At 59.7% G+C, this 16,484-nt stretch overlaps 2 protein-coding genes across 2 annotated transcripts; one reads left to right on the forward strand and one right to left on the reverse strand.

Moving 5' to 3' along the window:
• Positions 1-3,243: 3,243 nt before the first annotated feature.
• PKMYT1 (protein kinase, membrane associated tyrosine/threonine 1) lies at positions 3,244-12,453 on the forward strand. The gene is made up of 9 exons (XM_003916411.3): positions 3,244-3,492; positions 3,956-4,221; positions 8,208-8,575; positions 9,427-9,920; positions 10,588-10,694; positions 10,827-10,999; positions 11,085-11,242; positions 12,022-12,099; positions 12,180-12,453. The coding sequence occupies exons 2-9, from the start codon at positions 4,212-4,214 to the stop codon at positions 12,289-12,291; spliced, it is 1,500 nt and encodes a 499-aa protein (XP_003916460.1). The 5' UTR covers positions 3,244-3,492; positions 3,956-4,211; the 3' UTR covers positions 12,292-12,453.
• On the reverse strand, positions 11,750-15,973 carry PAQR4 (progestin and adipoQ receptor family member 4). Its single transcript, XM_003916416.4, has 3 exons — positions 15,396-15,973; positions 13,856-14,077; positions 11,750-13,720 (listed from the first exon to the last, which is right to left on the reverse strand). The coding sequence occupies exons 1-3, from the start codon at positions 15,559-15,561 to the stop codon at positions 13,287-13,289; spliced, it is 822 nt and encodes a 273-aa protein (XP_003916465.1). The 5' UTR covers positions 15,562-15,973; the 3' UTR covers positions 11,750-13,286.
• Positions 15,974-16,484: the final 511 nt, after the last annotated feature.

Consider the following 16,484-nt stretch of genomic DNA (forward strand, 5'->3'; position numbering starts at 1 on the left):
TGGTGCGATCTGTGCTCGCTGCAACCTCTACCTCCCAGGTTCAAGCAATTCTTCTGCCTCAGCCTCCCGAGTAGCTGGGATTACAGGTGCCTGCCACCACACCCAGCCACTCTTCTTGTGGCTTTTAGGTAGAGATGGGGTCACCATTTGGCCAGCCTGGTCTCAACTCCTGACTTCAGGCAGGATCTACCCACCAGCCTCCCAAACTGCTGGGATTACAGGCGCGGGATCATGCCTGGCCCTCACTGCAGCCTTTAACTCCCTGGATCAAGTGATCCTCCTGCTCCATCCTCCTGAGGAGCTGGGACTCCAGGTGTGTGCCACTGTGCTGCACTGATTTATTTCTTTCTTTATTTATCTTCTTTTCTTTCCTCCTTCCTTCCTTTTTCTTTCCTCTCTTTTTAAATTTTGAGATCTGAGTCGCCTCTGTCGCCAGGGTTGAGGTGGCACGCATCTCTGCTCTCACTGTAAGTTCACTCCGGTTTATTTATTCTCCTGGCTCCAGTTTCCGGAAGTAAGACTACAGGCTCGCTAATCACAATACCAGCTAATTTTTATTTTTTTAGTAGAGACAGGGTTTCACCCATAAATAGCTATCGTTTGATGTGATTTTTGATCTCGTATCCGGCTTCGTGATTTATTGACTGGTCTGTTTTGTCGAAACCTCGAGTTTGATCTCGTTTACTGGTTCATTTCTCCCGTTCCTGCTATTCCTCCTTCTGCTCCTCAGCCTCCCCGAGTAGCTGGGACTACAGGGCGCCCCGCCACTCCCTCGGGCCTCGGCTAGTTTTTTTGTATTTTTAGTAGAGATTTGGGTTTCACCTCTGTTAGCTGATGGTCTCAATTCCCGGACCTCGATCCTCACTTCCATCTCGGCCTCCCAAAGTGCTTGGACAGGCTTCACCGCCACTTCCTTTCCCTTTCTTTTTTGAACGTGGAGTCTGGCTCCTTTGTCAGCCCAGGCTGGGAGTGCAGTGGCCGGATCTCAGCTCACTGGGTAAGCTCCGCCTCCTGGTTCACGCCACATCTCTTCCTCACTTTTCAGCCCCTCCCTCCCCGGCTGACCACAGGGCGCACTCAAGCACTTAGGATGGAGACGGGAGCCCACTCAGAGTTAGCCAGCATGGTCTTGATCTCTGACCTCGTGATCCGCCCATCTCGGCCTCCCAAAGTGCTGGGATTACAGGCTTGAGCCACCGCGCCCGGCCTCTTTTCTCTTTTCTTTCTTGAGACAGGGCCTTGCTATGTTGCCTCCGCTAGAACACTTTTATTTTTATCCCCATTTTACACATGCAGAAACTGGGACAGACAGGATCGCAGCCCTAGTTTCCCTCACACCAGTCCACGCACTTACCTGCTCCCTCTCCTTATTTCCATTTACATACATTTATATTACAGCCTTTCCTCACACAGTGAAATTTACATCGGAAGCACGTGTTTCAATGCTTTTTTTTTTTTTAATTATCATTGTAAATCAGATTTTCAAAAATGGGCGGTTGGAAGGGGACCTGTCGGGGAGATGGGGCTGGCAGAGGTAGCCCTAGGAAGCTGGGGAGGGGCCTGTGTGTGCCCCAGGCCTCCTGGGGGCCAGTCTGGAGTCATCAACAAGGATCCTGCCTGAGTCACTGGGGCACAGCTGCCAGAGATGCAAAGGACAAGGAAAGGGGCAGGCAGGTGGGCTGCCGCCCCCAGTCAGGATCCCAGCCTCTCCTCCCCTACACTGCTGCTGCATGCACAGAGCGTTTACAGAGGGTGGAGGCACTGAATGGGTGGGAAGCTTTGCAGTCCATCACCTGTCAGAGACTTCTGGGGGGCACGAAGGGTCTGGGGGGCTGGTTCTGGAGGCCAGGGCTAGGAGGAGCAGGTAGTCAACAAGTAAACTCACAAACAAAAGATAGAGCATCAGACAGAGATTAGGACAATAGCAAAAATAAGGCAGAAGGATAGCAAAAATAAGGCGGAAGGAGAGGTGTGGGTGAGAAGGCCAGCGTTTGGGGGAGGGTTGGCCGGAAGCGTGACTCCTCCCACCCAGTTAAACGGATAAAGAGCCCCTCGGTGAGGGAAGTAACAATCCCTAGCCCGGCTTGCCCCGCGAGGGCCTCTACTAATCACATTAGGGGATCATCTCAGCATCCTCAGCTGTTTTTTTCAGGAGAGGAGACTAATCCCAAGCTCAGAAAGGCTCAGTGCATTCCCAAGGTCGTTCAGCCAGGACGGCGCTGAAGGGATTTGAGCCGAGAGCAAGTCTCAAACTCAGAGAATGGAGGAGCTGCCCCGGAAGTGGCTGCTCGAGGCTGCAGTGAACTATGATCCTGCGGCTAGTCGCTGTGTAATCCCAGCCCTCTGGGAGGCCAAGGCGGGCGGATCGCTTGAGGTCAGAAGTCCGAGACTAGCCTGGCCAACATGGTAAAACACCGTCTCTACAAAAAAATGCAAAAATTAGTTGGGTGTGGTGGCGCGCGCCTGTGGTCCCAGCCACTCAAGAGGCTCAGGTGGGAGGATCGCTTGAGCCTGGAAGGCGGAAGTTATAGTGAGCCAAGATCTCGCCACTACACTCCAGCCTGGACGACAGAATGAGACAGTGTCTCAAAATAAAGTAAAATATATGAGCCGAGTGCGGTGGCGCGGGCCTGTGATGTCACACACTGAGGCTGAGGTGGGAGGACCGCCTGAACCTGGGGACTGCACCACTGCATTCCAGCCTTGGTGACAGTGAGACCCTGTCTCAAAAAAAAAAAAAAAGTGGCTGGGGCCTGTTGGCAGGGAAGCTGCAGGTAGGCGAGGTCGGGCCAAGCAGAGCCCTGCCTGTCTGGAGAGCTTCCTGGAAGAGGCGGCTTTTTCTGGCTCCCGAAGCCGCGCGCTAGGAGTTGGGGGTCGTGTTTCTGGCCTGCCACTGCGACCCTGGCTCAGAACATGACCGGAGTGAGAAGTGGGGTGCCGGGACCCGGGAGGTCGTAGGGACTTCCTGGTCCTACCCGGAGTAACCCTGGGGCTATGCCTGCTTCGAGCATCGGGATAGCCGTCCCTTTCATGGACCCAAACACTACACCAGCCAGGGAGGGCGGTGGGTGTCGGGAGCGAGGCCTGGAGTGCAGTGGACGTCCCCAGGACTAGGCGGCAAGCGCTAGAGGGCGAGTGAGGCCCGGCCGCCCACGCCCTCGGCCAGCGCAGAAGACCCTGTGCGCCTGCGCAGTGAGCGGCGGGGCGGGGCGGCGGCGCGCACGCAGCACGAGGGGAGGAGCCCCGGAGCCTGGGCACCCCTGACGGGCTGCACAGGGGAGGGGGAGGGGCCTCGAGGCCGGTTTGGAATTTTTGGCGCGAGCGGCTCCGCGCGCGTTCACGGGCCGTTCCCCCTCAGGGGTGTCCTCTGCCCGGGCGTCCGGAGCAGTCGACGGCAGACTCCGGCCCGCTGGGCCACCCGAGGGCTCCCGTGGCCTCCGCGGACCCGGAATCTGGGCCCTCGCGGACCCGCGCCCCGCCCAGCCGCCCCAGGTAAGTCCAGACCCCGCCATGAGGGGCCTCGGCGTGGCCACCTCGCCGCTCCCCTCCGCTTCGCCCGGTCGGCGTCACCCCTGCCCCTCAGGCCTCCCGGGCGGCCCGCCCGCATGCCCTCAGGCCCGCCCCCGCCAGCCCCTGCCTCTCGTCCTCCCCAATTCCTGGTTCCCTTGCCCCGAGCCCCTTCCCAGCGGCGGCCCCGCCCTACTCGTCCCTCCCGGAGACCCCGCCTGCTGTCCATCAACCCCGCGCCACCACGCTCCCCGTGACGGCCCTTCCCCCGTGACAGCCCCTCCCCCAGAGACAGCCCCTCCCCCGCTGACACGCCTTCCCCCAGTGACAGCCCCTCCCTGGTGACAGGCCCTCTTCTCCTGCAACAGCCCCTCTTCCTTGGTGACAGCCCCTCTTCCTTGGTGACAGCCCCTTCCCGTGACAGCCCATCCACTGCTCTGTTTGCCAGGGTTTCCCCACACCCACGGAGTGAACTCAGCCGCGGCCCTGCCTGGAAGGAACTTACAGTCTACCCGGAAAGGTGGCCCGCAGATGTGTTGGGCCTGGTTGAGAGGGTGAGGCGAGACGGCCCAATCGCCCAGGGCCCTGGAAGCTGCGGAGGTCACCCCTGCCTGGCCTTAGCTCAGGGACACCCTGGATTCACGTGGGAGCCCCTGCTCCTACCTCCTCCATCCCACCACTGAGGCTGTTGGGCCAGGCCAGTCATGCTAGAACGTAAGTCATAGGGATGGTGGGAGAACTGGGTTAAGATGCACAGGTCCAGGTCCCCGAGGGTGCCAGGGTTGGGCCTGGAGGCTGTGTTTGTGACCAGTGACCTCGAAGATCCCAATACCATGGCTCCTGACTTGGAGAAACCCTGGTCTGGGACTCTGAGGTAATTAGAATCAGAGGAAGAGTCTCCGCAAGATGGAGGGCAGCCTGCCAGCCAGGCCCAGGTAGCATCCCTCCCCTTACCTCTCTACTCCCTCAGATACTGGAGACTGCTCTTTTTAGATTTTTATTTATTATTATTATTATATATATTTTTTTGTGATGGAGTTTTGCTCTGTTGCCCAGGCTGGAGTGCAGTGACACAATCTTGGCTCACTGCAACCTCTGCCTCCTGGGTTCAAGCAATTCTCCTGCTTTAGCCTCCTGAGTAGCTGGGATTACAGGCATGCACCAGCACACCCGGCTAATTTTTGTATTTGTAGTAGAGATGGGGTTTCACCGTATTGGCCAGGCTGGTCTCGAACTCTTGACCTCAGGTGATCCACCTGCCTCGGCCTCCCAAAGTGCTGGGATTACAGGCGTGAGCCACCACTCCCAGCCTGCTTTGAAGTCTTTGTTAAATCTGACATCTGGAGGCCGGATGTGGTGGCTCACCCCTGTAATCCCAGCACTTTGGGAGGTTGAAGTGGGCAGTTCGCTCAAGTCCAGGAGTTTGAGACCAGCCTGGGCAACACGGTGAAACCCCGTCTCTACATGATATACAAAAATTAGTCAGGTATGATGGTGCAAGCCTGTAGTCCCAGCTACTCAGGAGGCAAAAGTGGGAGGATCCCTTGAGCCTGGGAGGCAGAGGTTGCAGTAAGCTGAGATCCTACCACTGCACTCCAGCCTGGGTGATATAGTGTGACCCTGTCTCAAGAAAAAAAAAAGTGACATTGGGGCAGTTTCTGTTGCCTGTTTTGTTCTTTTGTGTGTATGGGTCATACCCTCTTGTGTCTGTATATCTTGTAGCTTATTGGTGAAAACTGGACATTTTTGGTAATATGTTGTAGTAACTGTGCATACTGGCTCTCCACCCTCCTCCAGGGTCTGTGATCGTTTATTTGTTGGTGACTGGCTGGACTATTGTATTATAGTCTATGTACCCTGCAATGTGAGGCCTCTCATGCCACTCCCCTGAGGATGCAGCCATGGGCATGTGCATAGCCACCCTGGGACAAGCGTGGTTTTAGGAGGGCCCACTCTATTTTTTTCCCCCAATCACACCCAACTATTAGGCTCCACCAGTGATCAGTTTGTTGCTCTATTGTTTTTTGTTTGTTTGTTTGTTTGTTTTGAGACGGAGTCTCACTCTGTTGCCCAGGCTGAAGTGCAGTGGCATGATCTCCGCTCACTGCAACCTCCACCTGCCAGATTCAAGCAATTAGCAATTCTTTGCCTCTGCCTCCCAAGTAACTGGGATTATAGGCACCCGCCACCATGCCCAGCTAATTTTTTTTTTTTTTTTTTTGTATTTTTAAGTAGAAATGGGGTTTCACCATCTTGGCCAGGCTGGTCTTGAATTCCTGACCTTGTGATCCACCTGCCTCGGCCTCCCAAAGTGCTGGGATTACAGGTGTGAGCCACCATGCCAGGCTGTTCTATTGTTTTTTATAATACTTTGGTGCACCAGCCTCACCAACACGGTGAAACCACATCTCTACTAAAAATATAAAAATTATCCTAGTGTGTTGGCACATGCCTGCATTCCCAGCTACTCAGGAGGCTGAGGCAAGAGAATTACTTGAACCTGGGAGTTGGAGGCTGCAGTGAGCCGAGATCATACCACTGCACTCCAGCCTGGGCAACAGAGTGAGACCCTGTCTCAAAAACAAGCAAACAAACAATACCTTGGGGCATAAATTGTTCCACAGGCTCACCCAATTAAATTTTTTTTTGTGTTGTTTTGAGGCAGAGTCTCGCTCTGTTGCTCAGGCTGGAGTGCAGCAGCAGGATCTCGGCTCACTGTAATCTTTCCCTCCCAGGTTCCAGCAATTCCCCTGCCTCAGCCTCTCAAGTAGATGGGACTACAGGCATGCACCACCACACCTGGCTAATTTTTGTATTTTAGTAGAGATGGGGTTTCACCATGTTGGCCAGGCTGGTCTTGAACTCCTGATCTCAAGTGATCTACTCACCTCAGCCTCCTAAAGTGCTGGGATTACAGGCATGAGCCACTGTGCCCAGCCAGATCCAATTAATTTTGAGCTCCTTTGACAGGGTGGCTTTTGAGGTCAGTGAGGTTTGTTCTGACTGCAGGCAGACTTTTCCTTCCTACCTCTTTCCACACTTCTCTGTGGTAAACCAGCTGGCTTATGGTTCAGCTGGTTGCCCTAATACAGGTACCAGTCTCTTAACAGCTCACCACCAAAACCTCCACTGATTTTGACAGCCCCTTTAAACTTGAACTTCCCTATGCACTGTTTCAAATCAAGCCAATTTTCAGGGGGGTGGTGGGTGGGGAGAACTCTGTTTTTTTGGTGTGTGTTTTTTTTTTTTTTTTTTTGAGACGGAGTCTGGCTCTGTCACCCAGCCTGAAGTGCAATGGTGCGATCTTGGCCCACTGCAACCTCTGCCTACTAGGTTCAAGCAATTCTCCTGCCTCAGCCTGCCGAGTAGCTGGGATTATAGGCGCACGCCACCATGCCCAGCTAATTTTTGCATTTTTAGTAGAGACGGGGTTTCACCATGTTGGCCAGGGTGGTCTTGAACTCCTGACCTCAAGCCATCCACCTGCCTCGGCCTCCCAAAGTGCTGGGATTACAGGCATGAGCCACCATGCCCGGCCTAGAACTCTGTTTATGACCTATGTCTACCCCTAGGCTAAATCTCTGTCTGAGCCGTGCTGTGAAACTGGGGGCAGGACAGCAGTGCACCTCTCTGAGCGCTGCTGTTGCTTTAGGAGCAGGTTGCTGGGTCATGCAGGAGCCTCTGGCCTTCTTGGTTTCCCTCTCCCAGTGTGGAATCTCCTTCCTACAAATGAGCTGGGCCTCCAGGTTCCCAGCCTGCCAGGCCTGAGATACAGCTTCTATTCTGTGTGTGGGGGCAGGTGGAAGAAGGGAGCCCCCGGCCTGTCTGCCACACTCAGCTGGAATTTAGCCTCTGCCACGTGGAGCTTGGAGGGTTGAGAAGTGCTGAGAACCTGGCCCTCCTGGGAAAACACCCTAACCCTTGACAGGGAGCTGGGGGAGAGGGAGCCCTTCTTCTTGGCCACACCTGCCCACAGTGCTAGGCGGGGGGAGAGGGGTGCTGGAGGTGGCAGGGCAGGAGTGTCATGGCTCAGGTACCAATAGGCTTGCTGTTATTCCCAGGCCTTGGCAGGTTTTCTTGTGTAAACCTTTGTTTGCTGTGTGCCCTGGGCACCATGCCCAGAGGCTTTCAGTGCTTGCTTTTGAATAATCGTCACCAGTTGTGCTGTTTCCCTGGGGGAGGCGTCCATGGGGCTGTGCACACTGCCATTCTGGAAGTGGACACCACTAGCTGGGTTTTGGCATGACAGATATGAAAAAGAAAGATACTTGAGGGATTCTGGGTTTTCACTTTGGAACTGGAGATAAGGGATTGTGGGCCCGTGTGGTCTTGGAAGAGGTTGTGTAGTCTAGGGTCAAAGAGCTGACCAAGACAAGGGCAGGGATGCAGGCGCAGCCCGTCTGACCCCAAACTGCCTTGGTCTTAACCTCTACCCGACCGCAAGACCCTCAAGAACACGGGCCCCATGGTTTTCCTCTTATGTTTCTATCGTCTCTAAAATACAACAGCCCAGTGGGCAGGTGAGTGTGAGTCTGTCCTCTGCCTTTTCTTGGTAGGTGCGTATTGCCCCCATGGCCGTTTGAAGTAGAGTAAGTGTGTGGTGTAGACAGCTCTCTTCTGTGGCCTCTTTGGGACCACAAGGTCAGGTGGTATCAGAGTGGACACACTGCCGTGTACTCAGCCTCTGTCTCTGCCCCCAGGGCCTCCTGCACTGGCCATGCCCATGCCCACGGAGGGCACCCCACCACCCCTGAGTGGCACCCCCATCCCAGTCCCGGCCTACTTCCGCCACGCAGAACCTGGATTCTCCCTCAAGAGACCCAGGGGGCTCAGCCGGAGCCTCCCACCCCCGCCCCCTGCCAAGGGCAGCATCCCCATCAGCCGCCTCTTCCCTCCTCGGACCCCAGGCTGGCACCAGCTGCAGCCCCGGCGGGTGTCATTCCGGGGCAAGGTCTCAGAGACTCTGCAGAGCCCTGGGTATGACCCAAGCCGGCCAGAGTCCTTCTTCCAGCAGAGCTTCCAGAGGCTCAGCCGCCTGGGCCACGGCTCCTACGGAGAGGTCTTCAAGGTGAGTGAGGGAACACCTTCCAGGCCCATCTAGAGGACCTCCTTTGTGTCTCTGCCCCTCCTGTGGCGGGACAGGGTCCTGGGCAGCCTGATCCCCTTCCGTTCCCTACATCCTGTCCCTACTGGGCTCACAGGCTCCCTCCACATTTGACTTGGCTGCTCCCATCACCCCCAATGCTGGCCCCTCCAGGGGCTGCTCTGTGCACACTGGCCCCTTGTCCAGAACCTGGCACGCGCTGCGGCAGCCCCTGTGCCATCTCCTCAGGCCCTGGCGCCAGCTGTGCAGGGTCCTTGGCGAGTCTGCCTGGCCCCTGGCACCGGCCCTGAGTGCAGTGCCTGGCCAGCCCTCCCCAGGCTGGCAGGCTCTGAGCTACCCCCTGCCTGCCACCTTGTTTTTCTTAAACACAGTTTCCAGTCATTTATATTTTCTTTTAAAGAATAGTTTTCCCTTGTACGAGTCCTATATGAAGACGATTTTGTTAAAAAGTACAAACAACATTGGCCCCCAGGTCAGCTTTCTCACAGGGGAGCCCACTTTTCACATCACAGCCTGTGCTGCCTGTGTTGCTCTGCAGCTGCTTCTTCTACCTTCTGACACATCCAGGAGGTCCCCTGGGGTCAGTGCAGGTCGGCCCTGGCTCCTCCATCGCTGGGTCTCCACAGACCCAGCCTCAGGGATGGAGGTTTGTCTGGTTTTGCTGTTGCCCTGGGCAGGGGTCTGAGACAGATACCAGCTATACCACTGTCCCCCATGTGTGAACCCTTAATGGGATCTGTCAGGTTGTCCCCCTACCTGATTGTGCCACTTGTGGCTCACCCCCACCCTGCGTGTGGGTACCACCTCCCTTCCAGGTGCGCTCCAAGGAGGACGGGCGGCTTTATGCGGTAAAGCGTTCCATGTCACCATTCCGGGGCCCCAAGGACCGGGCCCGCAAGCTGGCCGAGGTGGGCAGCCACGAGAAGGTGGGGCAGCACCCATGCTGCGTGAGGCTGGAGCAGGCCTGGGAGGAGGGCGGCATCCTGTACCTGCAGACGGAGCTGTGCGGGCCCAGCCTGCAGCAGCACTGTGAGGCCTGGGGCGCCAGCCTGCCTGAGGCCCAGGTCTGGGGCTACCTGCGGGATATGCTGCTTGCCCTGGCCCACCTGCACGGCCAGGGCCTGGTGCACCTTGATGTCAAGCCTGCCAACATCTTCCTGGGGCCCCGGGGCCGCTGCAAGCTGGGTGACTTCGGATTGCTGGTGGAGCTGGGTACAGCAGGAGCTGGCGAGGTCCAGGAGGGAGACCCCCGCTACATGGCCCCTGAGCTGCTGCAGGGCTCCTATGGGACAGCAGCGGATGTGTTCAGGTGGGGACCAGGGCATGCCAGGTGTTTGGCAGGCTGTGGGAGGCCCTTCCTGGGACGGAAGCTCTGTTCCTCAGGAGGGAAGCTCCACCCTAGCCCAGGACACCCGGCCTCAGAGCCATGAGGCTGAGACACTGTCCCTGCCCTCCAGTGGAGAGGCTCTCTGGTCAGGCTGCCTGTGAGCCTCGAACCCTCCAGAGCCACTTCGTGTAACCTGCCGCCTCCTCACAGCTCTACGGGAGAAACAATTGTCACTCCATTTACAGCCAGGTTAAGGGCCTTGCTGGAACCCACTGCTAGCAGGTGGCGCAGCTGAGACTGGCCCCAGGCACTGGGTTCCAGGGTCCACACTGGTAACCACTGCCCTGATCATCAGGATGGTCATACCTGTCAGCAGTAACTGGTGTCTGTCCATCAGGGCACTGGGCGGACTCACCACTGTGGCACGTGGGTTCCCTGGGCACAGGGCCCATATTCCATGATGTCCCCATCCTGCCCAGGGTTCATGATCAGCCCTGCTGGGGCCTCCCTTCCCCCTGCTTCCGCCCTTCCCTGACTGATGAAGGAAGGCAGCATCCCTCTCCCACCCACCTCCAAGAGGCAGCCCGGGACTGGGTCTGTGTCCCAGGGCCAACCCTACCCCCTTCTGTCCCCATCCTGTCCCTGCCAGTCTGGGCCTCACCATCCTGGAAGTGGCATGCAACATGGAGCTGCCCCATGGTGGGGAGGGCTGGCAGCAGCTGCGCCAGGGCTACCTGCCCCCTGAGTTCACTGCCGGTGAGTGGGCGAGGGCTGGAGGGGGTGCTGCCATGGGCTCCTGGGGAGACAGTGGCTGGCCATGGAGGCACTGCTGGGCTTAGGGTGCAGTTGGCGTTCTGGGACCCTGATGTGGTCCTTCCTCATGGGCAGGTCTGTCTTCCGAGCTGCGTTCTGTCCTTGTCATGATGCTGGAGCCGGACCCCAAGCTGCGGGCCACGGCTGAGGCCCTGCTGGCACTGCCTATGTTGAGGCAGCCACGGGCCTGGGGTGTGCTGTGGTGCATGGCAGCGGAGGCCCTGAGCCGAGGGTGGGCCCTGTGGCAGGTAAGCTCCTGACAGTGGCGGCTGCCTGCCCTGCCCCCAGCCCCAGGGTCTGTCTGCCCACATCCTGAGCTTCTCTCCCCCACAGGCCCTGCTTGCCCTGCTCTGCTGGCTCTGGCATGGGCTGGCCCACCCTGCCAGCTGGCTACAGCCCCCAGGCCCGCCAGCCACCCCGCCTGGCTCACCACCCTGCAGCTTGCTCCTGGACAGCAGTCTCTCCAGTAACTGGGATGACGACAGCTTAGGGTGGGTTTGAGTGCAGGGTATGGGGGGCTGGGAGGAAGGTGGGGGATATCACTGGGGCTCCATGGAGATTCGTGGTGAATGGGGACCACTCCCACAAACCTGGCCCCCATCACACCCTGGGGAAGGGAACCAAGACGTGGGGTGCGGCCCAGCCGGGCTTAATGCAGCTGGGTGTGTGGACTGGCTGCTCAGGGCATGGCTTCACATTAGGGCACCGGCACCCAGGGAGTGGCCGGCCGTGCATCCCCGACACCAGTGGAGGCTGCCAGTGCCCAGGGACAAAACATTGTCCCTTCTCTGGGAAGAGAAAGCCTCTAGAGTCTGGGGAGCGCTGCCCCGGGAACAAGTCCTTGGTCCCTGGGGCGTGGTAGCTGAGTGAGAGGCTGTAATTAGGAAACCACACACTCGGGGCAGACAGCTCTTGGGGACTCCAGTTAGCCCCTTCCTGACAAACATCACCTCCTCCCTCGGGGGCACTTGATAGCGAACAAGAAGTTCCAGGAAGGCTTACATTCACTAAAAGTTTACTTCAGATCTGCCTCAGTCAAGTCCATGTGTTCTGAAAAGGACAGAGGGGGCCTTGGAGTGCAGCCAGATGGAAGGACTTTGAAGGCTGTCCAAGTGCTGCTTTCAGAGTGCACCAAGTTTTTATTGTCCCTGACTGTGGCTCCCTGCCTGTTTGTCAGGCGGGAGCCTGGAGCCTGTGTAGGGACGGAGCTGGTTTCATCCCGTACTCCCTAGCCCTGGACACCCTGTTTGTCTTGCCCGCCCTCCTGCAGGCCCTCACTCTCCCCTGAGGCTGTCCTGGCCCGGACTGTGGGGAGCACCTCCACCCCCCGGAGCAGGTGCACACCCAGGTAAGCAGATCCATGGGCTCGGGTGGGCAGGGCTGGCTTTTGGATCCTGAGTGTCACTACTCTCTCCTCCCTACTCCCAGGGATGCCCTGGACCTAAGTGACATCGACTCAGAGCCTCCTCGGGGCTCCTTCCCCTCCTTTGAGCCTCGGAACCTCCTCAGCCTGTTTGAGGACACCCTAGACCCAACCTGAGCCCCAGGCTCTGCCTCTGCACTTTTAACCTTTTATCCTGTGCCCCTCCCACCGCCCTTGAAAGCTGGGGCCCCTCGGGAACTCCCATGGTCTTCGGTGCCTGGCCATGTCCAATAAAAAGTATTTGAGCCTTGGGAGCACCCAAGCTTGCTCATGTGGCAACATGGCCCTTCCTGTCCCCTTATTGATGTCATCCAGGGTCTTAGGGCCCTGAGGCTGAGCCCTGCTGTAGAACCCAGCACTCCTAGCCTTGGGCCAGCAGCTGAAGCCCCATGCTGTGTGGAACAAAGAGGTTTCCTGAGCAGGCACATCCCTGGTGGGCACCTGGAGCTGTTGGAGTATGGCACTCAAGGTGGAGGGCAGGCACGGCCCAGAGGTCCCAGGATCCGAGGCCACTGAGCTCCATGTGCCCGTTTCCTAGAAGCAGCAGCTGCGGCCCTTGTGCCTGTGGCCAGCTGGTACAAGAAGGGTCCACGCCCCCTTGGTCCTTTTGCCCTGAATGCCTTACTCCATAGTCTCTGGGCAGAGGGAGCCAGGGCAGGCAAGCTTGTGGCTGCTGGGAGGGCTGGTATGCAGGGCAGAAAGATGGAGGTCAGGAAGCCTGGGCCCAAAGGGCTGGCCAGAGGCCTGGTGGGAGGAGCAGGATGGGGTGAGGGCTCCGGGCTGGCGGCCTGGCAGGACTTGAACTCTCAGAGCAAGACATGACCCCAGAGTCCCTCTGGTCCAACCCCACAGGTCACAGAGGGTAAAGAGGTCCCAAGAGGGAAAGATTTCCTTCCAGCTGACACAGTAAAACAGGAGCTTGGAGGGAAAAGGCAGGGAAGGAAGTTGGAGTGCCACGGCATGGGCAGAAGAGGTCAGTCCACAGGGAAGAACGGGTGAACAGGGCTCCTGCTGAGACGTCTCGTGAGCTGGAAGCATCCAGGGAGCCAATCCCTTGCAGACAAGTTGGGTAGAACACCTGGAGGCTGCTGTGGGCAGGCTGGCATGGCAGCTCAGTCCCGGGGACAGGCGTGGTGGGCAGCCCAGAGTAGGTCGGGCACAACGCCGGCATGCAGCTGCAGGATGGAGCCCACGCTCAGCAGATGCATGATCTGGTGGGAATTGCCCCAGTAGTCGAAGCGGCCGGGTCCCCAGCGCTCGGGCAGGCGGGCTACGTTCACCAGCCCCCCAAGCAGCGCCAGTGCGTCCATGCGAAGGTAGCAAGGCAGGGAGCCTGGAGCCCCTGAGCCCAGCCCCACTCCCCGGGCCCCAAATACCAGCAGGCGGGCAGCAGCCTGCCAACCAAATGCCCGGAGCCGAGCACTAGTGGAGGGGGCGGTGAGGGCACGCCAGCCGGCCACACCCGACAACACGGTGTAGCCCACCAGGGCAGCCGGGCGCAGCCAGGGCCTGCAGGCCAGGGTGCAGTGGATGATGGGCAGGGCCCCTGCACAGAGGAGAGAACAGGAGAGGGCACGTCAGTGTGAGGGTCTGCCCGCCCTTCCCTACCCATGGCTTGTATGCGTGTCCCATGCCTCCCCCACCAGTGGCTCCAGCTCCCATCCCTCGGACCCTGACTCACCAAGGGTGTTGACAAGGCAGACCCCACACATGTCCAGGGCGAGGAGCCGGGCGTACACAGTGCTGCCCCCTTGGTGGCACATAAAGAGGTGATAGAGCACGGAGCCTGCGGGGGGTGCCAGGCAGGCCACGCAGTGTGTGCCTCCCAGCCAGCCATCCTTGCCCAGCTGACCCCAGGGCATGGTCATTGGCACCAACACCAGGAAGCCCAGCAGGGCCAACCCTAGGGAGGGAGACAGTCATCTACCAGATAGCTTCAGTCACATCCTCAAGGGGACCACAGTCCAGACACAACACAGGGCAGAGCAAGACAGGTCCAGGTAATGCTGTCATCCAGCTGGCCGCCTGGCCTTGGCCAGAGGCAGGCCCTGGGCAAATGGCTTTTGGCACTGGTTACTTATCATGGCTCAGGATGGTCTGGGAAGTAGAGACCATGATCCCCACTTTGCAGGTGATGAAACAGACTTGGAGGGGCTGAGCAACAGGCCCCAGGTGAGCCCAGCAAGTAAGCAATGGCAGAGGACAAGCCTGCGCCCTCCCACCCTCACAATGCTCTCCCCACACAAGCAGGAGGTCACAGGAGAAGCCTAAGGCAGTGAAACCTCAAGCTGAGTTGTGAAGAGGACACATGAGCAGTGATGCCAGCCCGGGGCCACTTAGCTTGCTCTTCCCAACCCAAGTCCTCCCCTCTTCATAAGTGTCCAGACAAATAGAGGCACTGGGCCTTTTTATCTTCCAAAAAGGGGTGAGACCAGGCAGGGGAAGACAAGTCCAGAATGAAGGGAAGGGGGCTGTGAGGGGCTCGTCTCATCTCCCCAGGCCTCTCCCCGGGGAGTTTCATTCCAGCCTAGCCCTTTCTGGGAGTTCTCCACCCCTCCCCGCCGGCCTCTAGCACTGGCCTCCCAGGGGCCAAATGGGGCTCTGAAGTCTGCCCACTCTTGTGGGATGTGGCCTGGCAAAAACTCGGGGAAGGCACCCAGGCCAGGCCCGGCCGCTCAGGGTCCCTTGCCTGCCTGGGGCAGCTCAAGGACGGGCAGGGCTGTGTCAGCAGAGCTCCGCGGGGCGCGGAGGAGGGGCCGGGCGCCTGTTGGGGGAAGAAGGAGCCGCCACCAGGCGGAGCCCCAAGACAGAGCTGCTTGGGGCGGGGGCGTCAGGACGGCTGCGCTGGGAGGCTCCTCCTGGGCCCTCTTCACCGCAGTCAACACCATCTCCCGGCTGGGTGCTGGCGGGAGACGGTGCCCAGGGCGCTGGGATTACAGAGGCTGGACACCAGGCTCCCTACCCCTGGGGCTCAGAGGGATTAAGCAGGCTCAGACCCCACTCTGCTTCGCTCTCCTGACCCGGCCCCCACCCGCCGGGAAAGCGGAAGCTGACAGCGCGGCCCGGGACAATGGCAGCTTTGTCACCGCGGCTACTGGCCGTGCCAGGGCCGGGGCAGCCCAGGACTTGGGCGCTGGGGCCCTCCTCGGCCTCAAAGCCCCCGGCCCAACGCGGGCAGGACGGCCACGGGTGTGGGAAGCGCGTTGCGGGACGCGGCTCACCGTGCGTGTAGATGTTGCCCAGTTCGTTGTGCAGGTAGAAGAGGCTGCGCAGACAGCCTGAGCCGCTGCTGGCGGGCCGGTACCCGGTCAGCACGAACTTATTGAACTGCAGGTGCGGCGGCGAGCTGGCCCAGTCCAGCAGGCGCGGCCCGGCCAGGAACGCCATGGTCCGTACCACGCGGGCAGCCCGTGCTCCTCCTGTCCCCGAGCCGCCTCCTCAGTGGGGCCGCAGCGTGGGGAGGCCCATCACTGCCAGGCGCCCGGCGCCCACCCGCCGCCCTGCGCTCGATCGGCGCACGCGCTGGCTAGGGGGTCGCAGCCCGCGCCCCTCCCGCGCTGCGCACGCGCGAGTCCGACGCCCCCGCGCCGGGGTGGAGGCTGGGGACGCACCGGACGCCTGAGCGCACTGCGGTCGGCTCCGCCGAGGCGGTCGCGCCGCAGGGACTGCTCGCGGCGGCAGCGGTGGCCGGTAGTCTCTCTGCAGCCGGGAGGACGGGCGCGGCCGGACGCGGGAGGGGACGCCAGGCTCCGCCCAGGCTCATAGTCCCCGCCGGCAGGCCAGCGTTTCGCGCGCTGGGCTTCTGACGTCGGCGCAGCGAGAGCCAATGGGCGCGGCCGGCGGGGAGGCTCCGCCCCGAGGCCGCCCAAGCCTCGCCTCCTAGCATAGTATGCGCGATCCCAGTCTCATTTGTATGGGGTGGCTGGGGGCTTGCGACCCGACGTTCCGGGTCCTGCGAGCTCCGCTAGAATGACCCTGGCACCTCGTGTCCCTCAGAACTGTGCATCCGGGCTTTCCGCGTGACACCCAGGTCTCCGCACCTTTGGGCACCCACCCTCGAGGGCACAGTCCCGCCACCCAGCCCCACCCTGCAGACCGGGCTCTGTCCAAGGTGCTGCCGGACGGATCCGGCCTGGGTCCGGCCTAGATTCGGTGCGCCCCCACTCCAGAGTGATCTTTCCACCGGCCGGACTCCTCCGGAGTGCAGCAAGGCGCTCCATGGTACCCAGGCCTTTGAAGGCGTGCCTCACGCGCCCGCAGCTGTCCGGAGAGGCCCTGCCCTTCGCGCCAGGCTTCTCGGAGCGTGGGCT

The sequence above is a fragment of the Papio anubis genome, chromosome 18 (assembly GCF_008728515.1).
Source record: "Papio anubis isolate 15944 chromosome 18, Panubis1.0, whole genome shotgun sequence".
In the NCBI taxonomy this organism is placed as follows: domain Eukaryota; kingdom Metazoa; phylum Chordata; class Mammalia; order Primates; family Cercopithecidae; genus Papio; species Papio anubis.